Source organism: Chrysochloris asiatica, unplaced genomic scaffold (assembly GCF_000296735.1).
Source record: "Chrysochloris asiatica unplaced genomic scaffold, ChrAsi1.0 scaffold00054, whole genome shotgun sequence".
Classification (NCBI taxonomy): Eukaryota; Metazoa; Chordata; class Mammalia; order Afrosoricida; family Chrysochloridae; genus Chrysochloris; species Chrysochloris asiatica.
The window spans coordinates 7,598,137-7,620,749 of NW_006408572.1; the positions used below are offsets into that span (position 1 = coordinate 7,598,137).

At 41.0% G+C, this 22,613-nt stretch overlaps 1 protein-coding gene across 1 annotated transcript; it reads left to right on the forward strand.

Annotated features, from left to right (window-relative positions):
* Positions 1 to 979: 979 nt before the first annotated feature.
* SCIMP (SLP adaptor and CSK interacting membrane protein) lies at positions 980 to 19,341 on the forward strand. The gene is made up of 6 exons (XM_006863482.1): positions 980 to 1,087; positions 3,765 to 3,840; positions 9,800 to 9,928; positions 11,779 to 11,842; positions 16,847 to 16,917; positions 19,166 to 19,341. The coding sequence occupies exons 1-6, from the start codon at positions 980 to 982 to the stop codon at positions 19,339 to 19,341; spliced, it is 624 nt and encodes a 207-aa protein (XP_006863544.1).
* Positions 19,342 to 22,613: the final 3,272 nt, after the last annotated feature.

A 22,613-nucleotide genomic window follows, 5' to 3' on the forward strand; every position in this document is an offset into this window, starting at 1 on the left:
GGGTTAGGTTCCTGCCGGCTCTTTCTGACCAGTAAACCCTGTCTTCTTCTTCTTCTTCTTTTTTTTTTTAATTAAATAAATTTTGAGTTTTGTTCCACATTTTCTCCCGCTCTATCCAGGACCCTATAATGTGATCCCTTTCAGAGCAATTGGCATTGGTAGCTGGGCACCATCTAGTTCTTACTTAGAAGAGTTTTCATGGGGTTGGTTTGGGTTCTAGAAGCTATCTTGTCAGTAGCCATTAATGATACTAGAACAGCTAACGTAACCACTTACTGTGCCCTCCACTGCTTCCCATGGATGTTCTCATTTAATCAAAAATCCAGACCTCTATATCACAGGTGAGGAAACTAAGGCCACAGAGAGGCTATGCTACTTCTCTAAGGTCACACAGTTTCTTGCAGAATGAATTCCAATCATGATCTGTGTGACTCCAGAGCACACCTTTCACCCCAGTCTCTTTGCTCCCAGGAGCTCTAGTCCTAATTTCCCTCTTCTTATTCTTTCTTCACTGCCCCGGGATATTTTTTAATCCCCTTAAGGACCCAGGCCAGTGTTCCAACAGATGGTGTTGAAATCCTGCTGTGCTCTTTTCTACCCACTTTCCCTATCCCTCCCCCCAGCTCTATTCAGGTTTTTTTGAGGTTGGATGCTGGACTTATTGAATAAGAGGTGATATCAGGAATCTGGAGAAGGAACCACTTAAGTCACCCACATCTTAGTAAGAATCCGTTTCTCTTCCTCTCTGTATAGCATACCCAGGGGAATGAATTGAAATGAAGAGAAAGTTGGGAAATTGGGGGACATGGAGTCTTGTTTTCAAGAGAAGTGATGATCGTGGTGGCATTCTAGGCACTGTGACAAGCAGACAGGAGATGCATTTGGGTTTAGGGAGTCTGCTGCTGCAACATATGATTCTTCTAGGAACACGCAACCAGCTCCTTCACTGGTCCTAGTGGGGACTCTGCAGACGGGCTCCATGAAGTGTTCCTCACAGGAATCTGGGATTCACCTGGAGTGTGATGTGTTAAAACCAAATGTGATTCCCAAGTCCACCCCAGACCTACAAGTCAAAATTGGGAGTGAAGTAAGGAAGCAAGACCCTAGTATATGCATTTTCTTTCTTCTTTTCTTTTTTGGCTGTAACAGAAATTTATTTTCTCACAGATTAGGAGGCTAAATATGTAAATTCAGTACATCTCTCTAGGGGAAGTGTTGTTCTCTCTTGTCAGCTTGGGTGGAAGGTCCCTGTGTGTTTTGAGCATCTGCTTCTTGGGTGTTCTTCACGTGGCTTGCCATGTCTCTTCCCCCATCTGTTTCTCACTTGTTTGTTTAATCTTTCAGGTCTCAAAAAAGAGTTTGATCCAAGAAATGTCCTGCATGAATCCTGCCACATTAACACAACAAAGACAACCCAATCCCTAACTGGAATAAAATTACAGACCAAGATTAAAATTTACAACACATATTTTGTTGTTGTTGTTAAGTGCCGTAGAGTCGGTTCTGATCCATAGCGTAGGGTTTCCGAGGAGAAGCTGGTGAGCTTGAACTGCCGACCTTGCAGTTCAAATGGCTTTGCAGTCTGGCGCATTAACCCACAGTGCCACACCAGGACTCATAATTCAATCCATAACAGTATGCATTAAAATATATCTGTAAACTTATATGTAATTTTAACTGATTCAAATGTAACATTTGAGAAGCCCTGGTTTGATGGCCACAAGTTGTTACTGTTAGGTGCCATTAAGTCGATTCTGACTCATAGCGACCCTATGTACAAAGAGAACAAAACACTGTCTGGTCCTGCGCCTCCTTTACACTCATTCCTATGTTTGAGCCCATTGTTACCACCCTGTGTCACTCCATCTTGTTGAGGAACTTCCTCTTTTCCACTTACCCTCTACTTTACTTAGCATGATGTACTTCACCAGGGACTGGTACCTCTTGATGGTGCGATGAAATCTTGCCATCTTCACTTCTAAGGAGCATTCTGTTGTATTTCTTCCAATACAGATTGTTCATTCTTCCGGCAGCCCATTCAATATCCTTCCCCAACACCATTATTCAAAGGCATCAATTCTTCTGCAGTCTTCCATATTCATTGTCCAGCTTTGGCATGCATATGAGGGGATTGAAAATACCATGGGTTGGTTCAAGTGTCCTAAAGTGACATCTTTGCTTTTTAACACTTTAAATAGGTCTTTTGCAGCAAGCAGATTTGCCCAATACATTTGATTGCTTGAATGCTGCTTCCACAGGCGTTGATTGTGGATCCAAGTAAAATGAAATCCTTGACAACTTCAGTCTCTTCTTTGTTTATCATGGTTATAAATTAGGACCCTACATTTACATAGATTCAAACTTGGATTCTGAATTTTCCACTAACTAGTTCTGCTATTGAGGGCAAGTTACTGACCTCTTTTAGGTCTCTGGTTTCTCATCTGTAAGTGGAGTAATAATAATTACCTGGAGTCCTGGGGTGGCACCGTGGGTTAATGTGCCAGACTGCAAAGCCATTTGAACTGCAAGGTCGGCCGTTCAAGCTCATCAGCTGCTCCTCAGAAATCCTATACAGAGTCGCTATGGGTCGGAACCGACTCGATAGTATTTAACAACAACAATCTTATAGAGCTGTTGTGAAGATGAAATGAGAGGGGGCGGGTAGAGTGCTTAGGACTCATGGTGAGGCAGTACTCAATGCTTGTTAGTTTTCTAAAGTGCATTTTCACATTGACAGTCTCATGAAGCTCTAATATCACAGCAAAAAGACTGAAGTCTTGCCAACATTGGATGTTCTTGTACCAAAATTCTGCTTGGTGTCAGCCTGGCAGGAGTCAAAAGACCATGAACTTTGACAACACATTGGACTGGGCTGGACTCTCAAATCAGTCAATTGTTAACTGTGTAAGCTTTAGCAAATATCAGTTTATCTGATGTTTCCATTTCCTCATCTGTAAAATGAGCTAATAATAGCACCTCCCTTAGAAGGTTATAATAAGGATTAAGTGATGACATGTATGTTAGAGGTTCTCAGTCTAGGCCACATACTAGAAGCACCTGGAGAACTTCATAAAAAATAAATAAATAAAACCCCAAAGGCCAGGCCCCAACCCAAATCAAATAAGAACATTTAGAGATGTAGAGATGGCGTCAGCGATATTGAAAGCTCTGCAGTGTTTCCGATGCATAGCCAGGGTCAAGTTCTTGGCCCAGACCCTGGCACAGCCAAGGTACTCAATTTCTATAAGCAAACTGTGTTCCCATAGTTCTTTGGGCTCTTCCTTCTTCCATTCATGGCTGAAGGTTCCTCACATTGATAGGAACTGATGTCAGACCTTGCCAGGTCCCTAACCTCCTGGTAGCTGGGACTCCTGGATCGACACCTGTGCGCTCAGCATCACCCCAGCTCTCTTTTGGTTACTATTGGCATGGAATATTTTTTCCCTCCTTCCACTTCCAACCTATTTTGTGTCTTTGGACCTGAGTTGTGTCTCTTAGGCAGCAGAGAATTAGATCATGTTCTTTTGTTCCTCATGCCCTGGGACCAGTGCTGATTGGGAATTGGACCAACTCTGTTCCCACACTGGATTCTGATCTCTTCTGGTCTAGTGTGGACTTTGGGTCCCACTCAGGTTTCTAGGGTCCTTCTTTTCCCTGGGTTAGAACTTTAAATGTCTCATCTCCTCAGCCTCTTGGGGACACTGATTTTTTTCCTCCTGTGTAATGACCACTCCCCACCCCCTTACCTATGTGTCTGCCCCTAGCCTTGTGGCATGTTCCCAATGCTTCCTAACTGGATCAGCAATGTTTATGTGGACTGTGTGGTGGACTTTGTTCAAAGTGGGCAGAATGGTCATTCACTTTTCCACCTTTTCCTCCTTAAGCATCTCTAAAATGGCTAAATAAATAATCGATGTACATACCCGTGGGTGGAACCACTTTAGCCAAAGAGACTTATCTTGTTGAGGTATGAACATGAGATGGTTTGTGTGATAGTAAATATAAATAGTAAGCAATCCATCTTGCTGAGGGGCATCCCCAAAGATGGCCACACCCTAATCCCTGGAATCTATGTATATGTTAGACAACATGGAAAAGGAGAAGTATGGAGTTGAAATTGCTAAGCAACTGACCTTAAAATAGGGGGAGTATCCTACATAATCCAGGTGGGCCCAATGTAATCACAAGGGCTCCTAAAAGTGGAAGAGGGAGATGGAAGAGAAGATCAGAGGCAGATGTGACTATGGAAGAATGGTTAGAGAAATGCAACATTGCTGACTCTGAAGATGGAAGAATGGGCCACAAATTAAGAATGCAGATGGCTTCTAAAAGCTAGAAAAGACAAGGAGCTGGGTTCTCCCTTAGAGCCTCCAGAAAGGAATGCAGCCCTGCCAACATATTGATAATAACTCATTGAGACTTGTATCAGACTTCTAACTTCCAAAACTATAAGATAATAAATTTGTGTTGTTTTAAGCCACTAAGTTTGTGGCAATTTGTTATAGCAGCTACAGGAAAGAAATACAAGTGATTTGTTTCCAATAACTGCTGCTGTCTGGCCTCTCCTCTGTCCCATTGCATATTTCAGTTCAATTTCAAAGCTTTCAAGTTACCTTTGATTATTAAGCAGACTCATTTCAGTTTTAAAAATGTAATCATATTCATTTTTTGGTTTGTTTGTTTTTTATGTATACCCAAACACTCAGGAATATATAATCATTCAAACACCCAAAGGGCAAGCCTGACCCCTGGCCGCCAGCACATGAGTCTAGAGTCCCCAGCCGCTCCATCTCTCCACGTCTTCATCTCTGCCTCCATCTCTGGTGTCACTGCTTCTCTGAATAGGGTCCCACACTCCACTCACACTCTTCTCCCTTTATGGTCCCAGGGTCCCCTGCTTCTGGACTGCAAGATCAACCACTCCCCCTCTTTTTGCTACAAAACCTCTACCTTTACAGAATCATATTCATTTTAAAACTTTAATCTTTATTTGGCTCAAGGCTTTCCCCTTTGTCCCGGCAAGAGGATTGAAAAGAAGGATGGAGGTTGCTCTCAATAGCCCTGTCTCTGCATTTACTTCTCTGATGCTGAGATGAGATAGAAAGAGAGGGACAAGTAGTTTGCACAGGCAGTCTGGCTTTAATGGGGCATTACTGCTGATCTAGGTTGTGGGCTCTAACTGGCCCACTGATGATGGACTCAACCCCAGGGCACTGGTGGTTCCTTGAGAGACTCAGCTGCCTCTTTGGCTGGACTTCACCCTATATGGCAGTGGTCCTCAGCAAGCCTGTGCCACCCACTCTATCTGCCCTCTGTGACTCCAACTCCAGTCCTTTCCTTGATAAGCTAGTGGGCAGGTCACTTTATCTCAACCTTGATTTTCCTTCAGTAAAACCGAGTAGGGGTGGGAGGATGAAATTAGGTAAGAGATGGCACTCTGACAGAGTGCTTGGTTTCCCTGAAACACTCAAAACGTTAGATGGCAAATCAAATCCACTTTATGTGTCTTAGTTCTCCAGTGCTGTTACAACAGAAACACCACAAGGGGACAGCTTTAACAAACAGAAATGTTTTCTCTCACAGGTTAGGAGGATAGAAGTGCAAATTCAGAGCACTGGCTCTGGGGAAAGGCTCTTGTCCTCTATAAGTATCTCTAGGCCCAGCATTCCTCTGAGATCTCTGCGTGTCTTATCATCCATCTTTCCCTGGATCTAGGAGCTTCACAGTGCAAGGACCCTACTTCCAAAGAACCGAGTCTACTCCCACTTGTTCTTTCTTGGTGGTAGTAGTTCCCCCCTTCTCAGTTCACTTCTCTCTCCTTTTAACTCTTGTAACATAAAAAATGCTGCAGGCCACATCCCTGAGGAAGCTTCCTTTCAATTGATTAGCTGCTCATAACAGATCTCAACATGAAAGTGATTCCCTTATATTAGATCTCATCCTGGGGGATTACTACATCTTAACTGCTAAACCACTGAGAATCCTGACCCAGTCAGGTTGACACAAAACCTTAACGATCATAGTGTGTGAGAACAAAACTGCCCAAAACTTATCCCACTGAGAAGTTCTGCAAAGTGACACATAGTTTCACTTCCAGATAACATTCCACTTCTCTCTTTTCCATGATCTGAAGAGAATGAAATTTCTAGAACCTTGAAACTGAGCAATGACTTTTCATGGAAACTATACTGTATGAGGGTCAGAGAAAAAGAGGAAGCCCCTCAGCAAGATGGATTGACAAAGTGGCAGCATCAATGGGCTCAAGCATGGCAATAATTGTGAGGTTGGCTCAAGACCGGGCAGTGTTTTGTTCTGTTGTACATAAGGTCTCTATGAGTTGGTACCGACTTGATGGCACCTAACAACAACAACAATATACTATATAAAAGGAGTCCTGGTGTGGCACTGTGAATTAATGCACTGGACTGTAATGTCTCTTAGAACCACAAGGTCAGCACTTCAAGCTCACCATTTGCTCTTTGGAAACCCTATACAGGATCACTATGGGGTGGAATTGACTTGACAGAACTTAGCAACAACAATAATAACAACATACTGTATCAAAGGAGCCCTGGTGGCACAGTGTGCTAAGTGATGGTCAGTTAATCAAAAGCTGTTCCACAGGAGAAAAATAAGGCAGTCTGCTTCCATAAAGATTTACAGCCTCAGAAATCCTATGGAGAGGTTCTAGCTGTCTTCTGTGGTTGCCATGAGTCTGAAGCAACTCTACAGCATTGAAGTACTAAATAGATGACTGACACTTTTTTTTTCAATTTTATTGAAGTAAATGCAAATCGTTCAAAAATCAAGTAATTCAGCACATTTGTAATGAAATACAAATACCTTTCTTCCCACTGCTTTCCTTTCACCTAAGTCATGTTCTCAGATGCAACAACTTTTAACTCTTGTATCCTGTATTTGCTCTTATAGCTCTAAAGAGTAAGGTTATGCAGCTTTGGGGGGAAATTCTTCAAGAGTAAAGCAAAAAGACAGACAGAAAATACGAGAAAAAGGTAAACAAAGAATCAAGAGTCAAACATCTGAACAAGAGCAAAGAGAATTGAGAAAATGCAAACAAGAGCATTCTATTCTACCTACTTACCCTATCTACCCAAACTATCTATCTATCGTCATCTATCTATCCATTCATCCAGCAGATCCCCAGTAACTAAACATGAAGTTCCAATTTAGGTTTACTGAACAAAGAGCCCAACTTCTGATCTGTGGCCTCTTTTTGTCCCCTTCATTTCCATTCCCCCTTCTTTCCCAACCCTCCTGAACTTTGTCCTTGGGTAAATGCTGCCCCCTGATCTCAAACGGTTGATCATTCCATGGTGTGCGTAACTCACTATTGTTGCTCTTCCCCTCATAGACTTGTCCATTACCTGACTAAAAACCAGGTTATGGGGGTGAGTTCAGTCCCAGATCTAAAAAATGATCAAGGACCATAGTCTTGAGGGTTCCACCAGTATCTGACCAGTAAGCCTGGTCTTTTTTATGATTTTGCTTCATGTTTTTCTCCCACTCTATCCAGGACCTTCTAGTGTGATCCCTTTCAGAGCAGTTGGTAGTGGTAGCCAGGCACCATCTAATTTTCTGGTCTTAAGGTCATGATCTGTGGCCTCTTTTTAAGTCTAGTACTCTTTTGACTTTTACTGAGTCCTGCAAAACCAAATTTCATTCTCCATTTTTTCCTTTTCCAAATGTTCTTCTTCCTCCCTTCTTCTCCTTTGTGCATCCTGAAAAGATAATCTGCAGCAAAATATCTGTCTGTGTGATTTAGGTCAGTTATTCCAGGTAACTAACATATTTGTAAATGTTAGCAGATCTTTGTGGTAATAATGGCGTTAGCATCAGCCTAATGCAGCCCCTGTTTCTGTGCCCCTTCCTAGACTCCTTTTTAGAATGTGAATGCTACTCAAATGCATGAATCTGATTTTGCTTCATGTTTTTCTCCCACTATATCAATATGCACAGATGAACTTTTATTGGCTAAATGGTGACACCAGAAGTTGATTTTTATGTGACCAGGATGTATTCCAGGACTCAGGATTACTTTTACTTTAATTTCCAAATGACCTAGAAAAGGTGTCCATTCCATAGACAATGGGAGTTCAGCCTCCCCCCAAGATCTCTTGAGATTCCCAGGGATGCTCCTATTAGTCCATCCTGCAGCCTGTTCCCCACTGTCACTTAGAGATTGGCAGCTCCTCTTCTCTCTACTTGCCATGTCACCCCTGACGTGGAAAACCGATGCACACATGTCATCTCCCCTCAGCTCTGCCTATACAAGGCTATCTGCTGTGCAGTTTTATTCAAGGTGGATAGGAACAGAGAAAAATTTCGATATAACATAATATAGGCAACAACTTAAAATGGAGTATTAGACAAATCCACTAGTCACTTTCCACTCTGAAGAATTTCTAAGTATGCTCAGTCTTGCTGCTATCTTTTCGACCTCTCCTTCTGTTATCATCCTTTTCCAAGATTCTCCTCCATTAGCCTACTAGCTGTCACTACTAACATGCTTTTTTTTTTTTCAACTTTTTGTTGTGAACTGAGTGAACGTTCCTACAACAAATCATCAGTTTTACATTCAACACATCATACAATTCATTTCGTTTTCATTGCAATCTCCTCCTTGTAACATCACTTATCCCGGCTTCATCCCTGTGTTTCTTGTCTCCATTCCTCTTTCTTCTCATATCCTTCTGAATTTGCCCATAGGTAAATACTCCAAATTCTTGTGACTTTTCTCAATTGTCAACCTCCAAATTCTTGTTACTTTTGATCTTGAATGGTTGACAAATCATAAGGTGTGTATTCCTCACTAGTGTTGTTGTGCCCCCAATATACCTATCTAGTGACTGAAAAGTGAGCCTCAGAGGTGGGTTCAGTTCCATATCTGAAGGGTGAGCAAGGGTCATAGTCTCAGAGTTCAACAAGTCTCTATTTGACTAGTAAGCTTGATCTGTTTTACAATTTTGAGTTTTGTTCCACATTTTCTCTCACTCTACCTAGGACCTTCTAATATGATTCCTTTTAAATCAATTGTCAACCTTCAAATTCTTGTTACTTTCCTCATGCAAACCAAGTCAGTTGTCTCTTTGTCTTCTCCTTCCCTCTGATTCAATTCAAATAGTCCTACAAAGCATTTTGCTAGCCTTCCCAAAAGAAAGCCCTCAAATTTCTATCCCTCTTGCTATGAATTAAATTTACATTGTACTTATTGCATAAAAAACAATTATAGTCAATTATTTGCTTTAAGTGGCAAATTCCCCCCTCCTGTTACATGTTTGGCAATAGAAGAGAAAGTAGTGACTATATATGTCACCACTTCTAAGATGCCTACTGACTCTGCCACTGGTTGCTATCAGTTCGATCCTGACTCATGACAGCTCCAAGTGTGTCAGACTAGAATTATACTCCATAGGGTTTTCTACAGTTGATTTTTCTAAAGCAAATCATCAAGCCTTTCTTCCTAGGTGCCTCTGTGTGGACTGAACCTCCAACCTGCTGATTAGCAGCTGAGCACATTAACCATTTCTACCACTCAGGGACTTCATTGTCACTCCCATATTATAGATGTGGAAACTGAGGCTCAGAAAAGGTGAAGTGACTTGCTTGGGGTCTCCTAGATACTAATTGGTGGTGTTTGAATGTAAACTACTCCCTGTCTGATTCCTCAGCAGATACTTGTATCTCTATACGACATGGTAGATAACCTCCCCAGCATAACGCCACTACTCCAGGATGCCCTTCACTCATGCCTCACTCTTCTATCTCCCTTCCTTTCTAGCTCAAGATTCTACTACAATGGATTGGTGGAGGGACTATTTTTGGATCCTCTTAGCTGGGGCCATCATCATTGTCTCAGTGAGCCTGGGCCTCATCCTGTTCTGTGCCTGTAGACGGCACCTTAGACAAGGTAATGACCATTTCCCCTGAGTTGGTAAAAGGAAAGAAGGTATGGTTATCAGTACATTCAGACTCTTTTAGGACAGAAAGATTCATTCTGGGCCTGTGTGACTGGATTAGCATCATGCATTCTGGGCTTTAGTTCTATCTCTGCCACTAACTCATGTCCTTGAGCGTCAATTTTCCCATCTGTACAGGGAAGGAACAAGGGCTAGTTAATTCCCAAACACCTTCCAACCTATGGGGATGGATGAAAGCAAACTCTGTTCCAAAGCACAATATGTTCAAATGTTTTTTCTTTCCAATATGGCTGCAGAACACAACATCTTATCTGGGGACTTAAGAGAGCACAACTTTGTAGAATGTCCAAAAATTGTCTTGAGGAGTGAAAGATGGACTCAATCCATGATCAACAAACATATTGTTTGATCATGACGATTGCCTCCTTTAAGGTTGTTGTTGTTGTTATGTGTCGTGGAGTCAGTTCCGACTCATAGCGACCCTGCACAGGGTTTCCAAGGCTGTAAATCTTTATGGGAGCTTAATGCCTCAGCTTTCTCCGGTGGAACACCTGGTAGTTTCGAATTGCTGACCTTAAGGTTCGCAGCCCGATTCGTAACCACTACGCTACCAGAGCTCCTTTCCTTTAAGGTAGTATTCAAGATTTTCTGCCCAGAGATTTTCAACAGCCTTGACATAAATATGCAGTAGCTACATGGGGATTAATATTAGTTTTAGATGATCTACAAGTGGATTTCCATTTTGCTATTAATTTCCAGAAACATGAAACTGTTGATTCAGTGATGTTTTTACTTTAGATGCTATACCTTTAAATAATGACCAAAGCTAGACTTACACTTCAGGAAAGTAGATACACTAAGGTGTAGAATCACTTTCCCCAGGGGTATCTGGACAGGCATCCATCATTGACCAAGGCTCTGTCCTCCCATTATTTGTGTACACAGCCTTCATCCTGTTCAACTCAGGGCTAAAAAGACAGGACTGCACACGAGGTGAAAGGAAGTTAATGCTCATGTAAACATTCTTCTTAGTTACTTATTCTGAGATAAGAAATTAAGGCTTGAAGGAAGATAGAGCTTTGATTGAGATCCCATGGGAGTTGATGGTAGAGTTGAGACCAGAACTCAAGTCTTCTGGGCTCTCAGTTCAATGTTGTTTCTTCTCTACTCCTTGATGGTAACTGATTTTTCTCTTTAAAATAAAAAGTGTGTTCTGGTTTATAGTCCTCTATCTTAAAACTTTTTACTCTTGTTATTAAGTGCTGTCGAGTCAGTTCCAACACATAGCAACCTTATAAAGGGTTTCTGAGGAGCCGCTGGTGCGTTTGAACTGTTTACCTTGTGGTTTGTAGTCTAGTTAGTGCTGATCGGACAGGGCCACACCAGGAGTTCTTTTTACATTTGTTGTTGTTGTTAAGTGCCATCGAGTCGGTTCCGACCCATAGCGACACTGAACAGGGTTTCCAAGGCTGTAAATCTTTATGGGAGCAGAACGCCTCATCTTTCTTCCACGGAACAGCTGGTAGTTTCGAACTGCTGACCTTGCGGTTCGCAGCCCGATTCATAACCACTATACTACCAGAGCTCTGGACTGAGAAATCACCAGGTTAGCACTTCAAACCCATCAGCTGCTCCTTGGAAACTCCCTATGGGGTTGCTATGAATTAGAACCAACAGCACTTAACAACAACCACCACTCACTAACTCTGTGTCTTAAAGTCTGTCTCCTCTCGGTAGTTCTTTCCAAATATCTTAGACCTGCTGACCTTGGAGAACTTCTAAACTCTAAAATCACAACTGTTGTCATTTTTCCTAAATGAAGATGCTTTTTCCCCTCTAGGCAACAAATTGGAAATTGCCAAGCCCTTGAAACAAAACCAAAGAGATGAAGAAAATATGTATGAGTAAGTGGGAGCAAATCCCTCAGATTTTTCATTTTGAGACCCGCTTATACACTTTCACTGCTATTCCTACACTACTTTGCTAGGATGAATGAAATGCCTATTTTTCCTGTGCAGCCAGAGAAATGGCACATCTTCCAACTCGCCTCCTCTAAGCGGAGCGGTCTCATGGATTTGAGGGTGCAGGAATTATTGGGCTCTTTGTGCTCTCCCAGTTCTTTCTTGTTGAATCTATTTTGATAGAAGTCATAGGACTGACTCCATGTTCTAGATTCACCATTCAGGGCTAAAGCTGTGCTTCTTTTCATTAAACAGATTACAAGTATAATCCTCTTAAAGCTATTGTGCTCATCGAAAATATACCTTTCACTTTATTTGTGTATTTTGTAACAGATGAGGGCGAGTCAAAAAGTACTGCTACAAAATCATAAACATTTTTATGAAACAAAAATATCAAAATGTGAAGCGATGGTTTCTCAGTGTTGGTGAAGGATAGTAAATACATTATGAACTACCAGAAAAACAAATCTGTGTGCAGTTAGAATGCTCCTTAGAAGTGACAATGGTGAGACTTCATCTTGTTTACTCTGGACACATTATCAGGTGGCACCAATTCTGGAAAAGGACCTAATGCTTGGTAACATAGAGGTTCAGCAAAAAAAAGAGGCAGACCCTTAACAAGCTGGACTGATACAGTGGCTGCGACAATGAACCTAAATACAACAACAATTGTGAGGATGGCACAGGACCAGGCACTGTTTTGTTCTGTTGCACGCAGAGTCAGAACTGACTAGACTGTACCTAAAGCACCAAGGTGTATGCATTTCTGAAGGTAGTGTTGCCATCTTTCTAACTAGTCCCCTGCAGAACTCTACACTCTTTGAATTTCACCATGTCAAAACAGCACTTTGGTCATCCCTGTGGGATTCAGCTGTTTTCCCTTTAAATACTATTTGAGTTTTAGAAACAAAAAGAAGTCTGAAGGGTCAAGATCAGGACTATACAGTGAGTGGGGCAAAGTTTTCCAACAAAATTTTCCTAGGACAACTCTTGCTACCTACGAAGAATGAGCAAGTGCATGGGGGAAAAATTCCTTGGCACAACTTTCCTGGATTTTTTTCTCACCAAATTCAATTTTCTTAAACTTCCTCATAATAAGCCCCCATGATCACCCTGTGCCCTTTGAGAAAGCTTATCAAGATTTCCCCTTTGGGATCCCCCAAACAGTCATCATAACCTTCTGAGCTAACTTTTCTACCTTGAATCTAACTAGTCTAGCAGATCCCCTCAGAAGCCACTGTTTTCATTGGATCTTGCTTTCTGGATCACACTGGTACATTTGAGATTTGTCCCCACTTACAATTCATTCCATAAATTTGTCTTCATGTTGCTTAAAAGACTTTGATCTTGCTTAAAAGATGGAAGGAAAAAGCAGCTCTTTGAGCTAGCTGATCTTTGTACAATGTTTTTGACATCCATGCACTCAAATTCTTGCTGAGGTAAAAATAATTGCTTAAAACTGAAAATGCCATGTGAGATCCCAATTTCAGTAGCTATTGCATCAATAGTAATACTGTGGACTTCTTCCACTAGTTTCTGGACTTCAGCCACAGTTTCCTGATTTATTGATGTTGATGGTCTTCCCGCTCTTGGCTTATCTTTAAAGTCTTCCTGACCTTCCTTAAAATACTTGATCCATCTAAAAACTGTTTTATTTGAGGCAGCATTCCCATGAACTTGTTACAAAGCTTTAATGATTTGGGAAGATGTACACTTGAATTTTGTTAAAAATTTGATATCAGCCCTGATCTCAAAATCATTTTTTTCTCCTAGGGCACAAAAAGTATCCAGTTTTGAAGACACTCTAATGAGACTTAGACAAGTGTATAATTGAGATAACTTGTCTGGGGACATCCACTGATAACAGAGACATGTTGAAATGTTGTGTTTAGAATAAACTTGTACATAAATGAAATGGAAACCTTGTAGCAACACTTTTTGACTTATCCTTGTGTTTGGGGTCTTATGATAGATAACTATCTGTAATGGGAATCCCCAAGCCCACACTTAGATTCAATGATTTACTAAAAGGATTCAAAGGACCCAGAAAAGCTATTACACTCAAAGTTCTGTTTATTACAGTGGAAAGATACACATTGAAATGAACAAAGGAAAAAGACATATAGAGCAGAAACCAGGCATGAGATCCCAGTTGTCCTCTTGGTGGAGTCACATGGACAGCACCTAATTCTCCCAGCAACAATATATGTACAATATATGTAAATATATTCTCCCAGCAACAATATATGTGACAATGTATGTAAATATGCCAACCAGGGAAGCTCCCCTGAGCCTTTAGTGTCCATGGTTTTTATTGTGACTCAGTCATGTTAGTAGTTGGTGGTGATGGTGCTTATGTGCTGTGGAGTTGGCCCTTACTCACAGCGACCCAGTATAGGGTTTCCTAGCCTGTAAATCTTTACTGGAGCAGAAAGCCTCATCTTTCTCTCACAGAACAGGTGGTAGCTTCGAATTGCTGACCATGAGATTAGCAACCTGAATCATAACCACTACGCTACCAGAGATACCAGAGTTAGTAGTTAGGACAACCCAATCCCCAGCCCTAACAGAGGTCAAACTTATGTAGTGTGACCCAAAGACACATACAGAAACAGGCATTCACCATAAATTACATTGTTAGCATAAACTATCTGGCATGGCCTTAGGTCCCAGGTATACAAAGACATGCTTACTACACAGGATATTCTAAGGCCTTAGAGATTATCTTTCAGGGGCCAGTTAAGGTGCCAATCCTTTCTTTGGAATATGTGTACTATATAAAACAAACTTTTCTAAAATAGCTGGTTATATATGCTTGCCTCAGCAGCACATCTACTAAACAGATTCAAGGTACCCAACAAACAATAGACCCCATCCCCCACCAATTCGGATCACAATGAGGAATCAGACAAATGTGTAAGGCAGTTAGATAACCCAAAGATCACCTTTGTTAAGAATAAAACTGACAGGAGGAAGAAACAGAATGTGTGGCTAATTGCCCCCATGAAAAGCTGTCTCCTTTACCATGAGACCAAAAGAAATGTATGGCACACATCTACCACTACTGAATATTTTGATCACAGATTCTGTAGAAGGATCTTGATAAAGGGGGAAACGTAGAACAGAATTTCAAATTGTAATGGAATCCAGACGTTCTGGAGCCATTGAGGCTGGATGAACCCTCAAAACTATTGTCCTGAGATAATCTTTAGACCTTAAGCTGAAAATACCCTGTGAAGTCTTCTTTAAAGCAAACAATAATTAAGCTTAATTAGTCAAGAATGTCTGCCTTAAGCTGTTTTAAGAACTAGTATAGGTGATGTGTGGAGGGGATTGTAACCATGGCAATGAAACTATATACAAAGAGATGAATGTAAAACTAATGTTCTCCCATGTAAACTGTCACATAATTTACAATAAAACTTAAAGGAAAAAAAAAAAAGAATTAGCTATATAGAATCAAATTGACAATAACTCAAAAGATTAACTAGGAACCTTCTGGGGCCCTAAGTTTATGTTAAGAGAGAAGAAACAACTCAGAAAAGATGGGTGAAAACAGTTGCTCATTTGCAGGAATTTAATAAGTGTCATTAAATTGAACATGTAGAAATTGTTGGTGTATGTTCTTTTGTGTACATTCTCAACCACAACACTTTTTTTGTTGTTTTTTTTTAAAGAAAAAAATTAAAGCTCGCATTATAGACTGTGGCTCTTCTCCTGAAGCAAGCAAGCAAGTTCCTAATTCTAAATTAGGCCAACATTCCTGCTTAGTTCTCAAGCAGTCCTAGAAAACCTTGGGTTTCCTCTGACAGAGCAGTCCCTTTTCTTCGAATGGCAAAGACCTGGGCAGAATATATGCTTTCTGCAGTCAAGCCAGCTCTGAAGGAGGAAGGATTTTCTTGAAAGTTAAAAGCCAGAAAAATGACCCTCCTTTCCTGAAGAGAGCCATAGAGAGGCAGAGAGAGGCAACTGATGGGACTTCTGCCACATGTTCCTTCCCTTCTCCACTCACCCCAATAATCTAAAAATGCTGATGGCCACAAGAGCCCAAAATTCAGATCAGAAGAATCCAGAATCAGTTTGGAAATCCGTGCACACAGATGGAAATGGAGATCTAATTAGAGAGGCTTTCTTGGAGACTACCATTTTTAAAACTTCTTAGTGAAATATAATATGTATACAGAAAAATGCAGATTAGTAAATGTATCAATGGAACCAGTTGCTGTAAAGTCGACTCTGACTCATGATGATTCCATGTGTGTCAGAGTAACACTGCTCCGTGGGATTTTCAATCTGCTTCTGAAAAATCAACCACGGAGCACAGTTCTACTCTTGACACATGGGAGGTTGCCATAAGTCAGAGTACACTTGACAGCACTTGGTTCAGTTTTGTTTTGTTGATACATTTACTAATGTGAACTTTCCTGTATACATATTACACTCCACTTCTCCGAGACAATCAACTAATTAGAGGGATTGCTGTCATAGGATGTGAGTATGTTTAGTTTTAGGAGTACTTCTGTTTTGCAACCCAAAATACACCTGGTACTTAGCTCCCACTGCAAATCCAACTCAGACAGACCTGAATCCAGCTCAGACAAACCCAGAAATATATGCTTCACACTCAAGTTACTGAGTTTTCACCCTTTTCCCTCACTTTCAGCCTTCCCTGGGCTAGAGGACTGGTTTCTTTAGTGTGCCAGTTACAAATGGGAAACAGTACATAGAAAGGAAAGAAAATGCTTCCAATTTGTGATGACCAAGATGTGAATGTTCAGTCTTGTTCACTTTCCTTTATGTCTACTGACAGTTGTTGTTGTTAAGTGCCATTGAGTCAGTACAGATTCACAGTGACCCTATATAGGGTTTCCAAGGAGTGGCTGGTGGGTTTGAACATAGGCATGGGTAAAACCAAACATTAATTCTCCTCTCTTTCTCTCTATTTAGGAATGTTCTTAATGAACCAACTCAGTTACCCCCTCTGCCACCCAGGAGCTTACCTTCTTCAGAAGCTTACTGTAAGTGCATTTTGCTGATAACAAACCGTTCCACTCAGGGCATGATGACAAATGCATCTAGGATTTAACAGATGGCAGCATTCTGTTTAGAAGAAAAGAATAAGTTAGAATGAGGAAGAATAAGTAACAAAGCTCTTGATATTAACGTGTCAATTTATGTTCAAATCCCAGCTTGGAAATGTGAGCAGCCGGGTGATGCTACATTGGGGCTCTCCCATTTCCAATGAGAAAAACTGCCTGCCTCCTGTTTTCTGGAATGTTCTTCCTGAAACTCTTCACATAGCTGACCTCGCCTCATCTTTCAGGTGTCAGGTTCAAATGTCACCACCTCAAGAGGCCATCCTGATCATCACACCTAAAGTTGTCTTATTAATTTCCTTTATGAAACATGTACATTATCTGAAATTGTTTTATTTAGTTGTTGCTCATTTGTTTATTATATAGCTCCTCCTCTAGAAAATAAACTCTTGTCTTGTTCCCTACTGTTTACTTACTACCAACAACAGTACCTGGAACTTGTTGCTGTTGTTAAGTACCACTGAGTCAGTTCTGACTTATAGTGACTCTGTGTTGGGTTTCCAAAGAGTGGCTTTGAACCACCTACCTTGCGGTTAGCAGTTTAGTACTTATCTTACAGCCTCACACCAGGAGCTTGGTGATGGTGGTTGTGTATTGTTGACTCAATTCTGACTCATAGCAACACTGTATAGGGTTTCTGAGGCTTAAATCTATATGTATTGGACCTCAAGGTCAGTGGTTCAAACTCACCAGCTGCTCCTTGGGAACCTATACAGGTCACTATGAGTTGGAACCAATTCAACAGCACTTAACAACAACAACAACAAATCTTTTTGGGAGCAGAAAGCCTCATCTTTCTCCCATGGAGTGACTGGTGGATTCGAACTTCTAACCTTGTAGTTAGCAGCCCAACAAATAACCCACTATACCATCAGGGCTCCTTCAGGAGCTTGTTATTGTTAAGTGCTGTTGAGTCGATTCCAACCCATAGCGACCCTGTATAGGGTTTCTGAGGAGCAGGGGGTGAGCTTGAACTGCCGACCTTGCAGTTCAAGCGGCTTTGCAGTCTGACGCATTAGCCTACAGCGCCACACCAGGAACTTAGTAGGTGCCTAATTAAAATGCTTTGATGGAATGAATAAGTAGTAATATTAGCTGTTGATGTTAAGTGCCATCAACTCAGTTCCGATTCATAGAGATCCTATGTAGGGTTTCCAAGGAGCTGCTGGTGAGTTTGAACTGCTGACCTTACAGTACTAGGCACTGACCTTGTGGTCCAGTGCATTATCCTGCAGTGCCACACTAGGACTCCAAACTAATATTTATTAAACACACACTGTGAGCCAGGCCCCATGCTAGTCACTTTATAGTTGTTATCTGATTTAATCTTCACAAAAACTCTGAGTCGGGTACATTATTGAGACAAAGAGAAGTTAAGTGACTTGCCCAAGATCACATAGCTAGTGAGGGATAGAGCCTGAACACGAACTAGGACTCTGAAGGAAATGAAAGGGCAGTAGCTTTGCAGATTCTCCTGGGAGGAGATGTCATCCATGAGTAGTACAAACAGCTAACACAATCAGCTGCTAAGAAAGTCCTGGTGATCTACATCCAAAATATCAGCTACTGGAAACAATGGGGTCACCATAAGTCAGAATCAACTCAACAGCAACTAGTCTTGGGAAGGTGGAACTGCAGCAGAGCAGTTCCAATTCCACCACAGATGGAGCTGAGCTGTCTCATCATTCTGTAGCCACTTTAGTCCTTTTTCTATGTATCCATTTTCCATTTATTCTACCTTTTGAAAACATCACTGTTGCCTTCCTCTCTTAGCAGAGAAATCTGTACTTGAGCAATTATGGACAGGTTTGGAAAACAGGGTAGGTCATTGTGGGAAATCTGTCAAAAAGGAAACATGATTTGTATAACTTCGTCATGAGAATTAAAATCTGCAGATATAACTGTATTCATTTGTCTAGTGGCTCTGGTCAGTTTCTTTTCTAAGGGCTCAAGACCAAACTTTGGTTTCACAGTCACACTGCAGAGAGACATGAGGGTCAAAAATTAGATGTCTGAACTTACTTGTCATTTATTCACATGGGTGTCATGTGTGTGTCTAACTGATCTCTGTAAAATGGGGATATACTCAACAAAAGTGGGAAGTTCACTGAAACCCAGATAATCATGAACACAATGGCTTTGAATCTAAGGACATTTTTGTGTCTTCCAGCTCCACAGGAAACCCCACATGGGCCAGAAGCTACATACTCATCATTACATAAAATTAGAAATACAAAGACAGTTTCCATCCCAAGCTATGTTGAGCTTGAAAACGACTATGATGATGTTGAAATGCCTACAGCTATTGGAAATGGTCATTTTGAAACAATGATTTCCTCTTTTTGACAAGTTGAAGAGTGTTCACATGTTCTATTTTTAAACAATCAAAAATAGTTCAACTTTCTAATTATAAAAATGAGCAAAGGACATGAATAAAGCCTTCACCAAAGAGGCCATCCAAGCAGCCAACAAATGTATGAAAAGATGTTGACAATCATCAGCCGTTAGAGAGATGCAAATCAAAACTACAATGAGATACCATCCTACCCTCCTGGTTAAATGCAACTGATTAAAGCAAACAACAACAAAAAACCACACCAGATAACATCAAATGTTGGTAAGAGTATGGGGGAGATTGTAATTCATTCATTGCAGGCGAGATGATACAACCACATGGAAAATAGTATGGTGTTTTCTTAAAAACTAGAAATAGAATTACTCTGTCATCCAACCACCACACTCATAGGTATGTACCCTAGAGACCTAAAACTAATGACACAGACAGACATATGCACACCTATGTTCATTGTTGTTTTATTCACAATAACAAATAAATGGAAATAGCCAAGTGTCCATCAGTGGATGAACAGATAAGCAAACTGTGGTACTTATATACAATGAAATCCTATATAGCCATAAAGAACAATGTTGAGTCTGCAAAATATAACATGGATGGACATGGAAGGTATGATGCTAAATGTGATAAATCAAGCATGTAAGGACAAATATTGTATGATCTCTGTTTTATAAGAAGGCAAGACTACACATAGATAAATAGAGAGAGATCAGTGTGTTCGCTGGTGGTTTCCAGGGAGGGAAATGTTGAAAGTCCAATTTATACAACATAGACAAATTATTTTTGGTGAGGGAAAAGTGACACTGGATGTAGATACAGTGAGCACAGCACAACCAAAGTAAAAACTAGCAATTGTGTATATATGGATGAGAATAAACAAATTGGTCTATGGGTAGGTTCAGATGCATACACAGATGAGAACAGATAGAAATACCTATGTTGTTGTTAGGTGCCATCCAGTTGGTTCCAACTCGGAGTGACCTCATGTACAATAGAACAAAACACTGCCACGTCCTGTACCATCCTCACAGTAGTTGCTATATTTGAGCCCACTGTTATAGCCACTTGTCAATCAATCCATTGTACTGAGGGTCTTCCTTTTTTTTTTTTGCTGACCCACTACCTTTACCAAGCATGATATTCTTTTGATAAAATGTCCAAGGCACATAAGACAAAGTCTCAACAACTTTGCTTCTAAGGAGTATTCTGAATGTACTTATTCCAACACAGATATATTCGTTCTTCTGGCAGTCCATGGTATATTCAATATTCTTCACTAACACCTTATGGTGATTCAAAGACATCAGTTCTTCTTTGGTCTTCTTTATTCATTGTCCAGCTCTCACATGCATATGAGGTAACTGAAAATACCATGGCTTGGGTCAAGTGCAACTTAATCTTCAAAGATATGTGTAAAACAAATGTGTGGGTGCTATATATTCATTAAAGACATATATGCATTAAAGGTATCAATACGGAAATTTCTCAGACATAACCACACTTTCCAGCATTGATCTTTTGGACTTGAAGGCTTAGAACCATGGTTTCATGGGACAACTCAGTCAAAGACCATGATATAGCTTAAAAAAAATGTGATCTGCATCTTAGTAAAATGAATAGCTTAGTAAAATGAGTAGCCATCTAAGATAACAACTATAGGTCTCTACTCACCAGGAGCAAAACAGTAAGGTAATCGAAAGCACAAAGAAACCAGTCTACAAGAGTCTACCTTATCTACTCTGAGACCTGAAGAACTAGATGGTGCCTAGCTACCACCACTGACTCTTCTGATTGTGTCGCAATAGTTGGCCCCAGATAGAATGGGAGAAAATATGGAGCAGGGTTCAAATTCTTATTTTAAAAAAATAGAGTTAGACTAACTGGAACAGTAAAGAACAGGGTACTTTCTGAGACTACTACCCTGAGACAGTCTTTAAACCTAGACCCAAGCCTATCCCCTGAGATCACCTTTTAGCAAAATTGCAGAGTGATGCACAACATAAAGGATATTGCCCGTAGACTGGTGTCCTTCTCAAAAAGCATCAATATCAAACCAGAAGGCCAACATTCCTCAAAAGCAAAGATGAGAAGATAAGGGGGCTGGGACACTGGAGTACTGAACACAATGAAAGAGAATGCTGGCACATTGTGATAAATGTAACTCATGTTACTGAACAATAAATATGTGTGAAAATTGTCAAGTGGGAACCAAATTTGCTATGTACACTTTCACCAAAAACTCAATAAAATATTATTTAAAAAAAAAAAAAAAGTTGAACTTGTACAGTCCTGAAAGTCAGTGTTAACTTCATGAAGCTCTGAAAGATGAGCATTTTCTGAATTTAGCAATCCCAAGGCTGAAGCCAGAGGAAAGATGCTGATGCTCAGGCCTGAGGACAGAGGGGAGTCAGAACTGGTGCTTCCCTTGAGGATGTTTCCATGGGGGAGGACCACTGGGTTCCTTGACCTCAGAGCATTCCTACTAAGGAGTGTGCTTTCTCCTCTTGCTTTCTCAATTCATAGGACTCTGTTGTCAGTTCTGACTCATGGTGACATCATGCATAATGGGATCAGGCTATTGTGATGTATGGGGTTTTCATGGGATGATTTTCAGAAATAAATCTCCAGGCCTTTCTTCTTAGTCTTCTTAGTCTGGAAGCTCCACTGAAACCTGTTCAACATCATAGCAACATTCAAGCCTCTACTGACAGATGAATGGTGGCTTTGTGTGAAGTACATTCTCTTTCCTGGATGGAAAACTATCACTGAAGCACCATTTATGGGCTAAATGATATTAAATCTTATGTTGGATTTTGCAGAACCTCACAGGCTCCCATCTCAGAAAGCCTTGCCAAGCTTGCCATTCTCCCCCCACCCACACCCCCCTTCTATTTTCTGCATTCCAGGCATTGAGGGGCTGCAGATGTCGTTCTAGCTGCGTGTTCTTATGTGCAGTCTCCACCCTGCACCTTGTGAACTCTTAGGCAGGCAATGCCTTTTATTCTTTGAACCCTCCCCACCAACACACACTTCACAGCCTTTATATGATGTTGGTCAAACTGACCACAGAGACACAAGGTTTTTGTCCTCACCTTGTTGTTTTTTGTGGGGTGGGGGTGGGGGGTGTTTCTGTGCTCGTAGTGCAAGTTACGCTCAAACAACCAACAAAAGGCAGAAGTTACAGTCTATCTTATACATTGTTGTTGTTGTTATGTGCTGTGGAGTCAGTTCCGACTCATAGAGACCCTGTACAGGGTTTCCA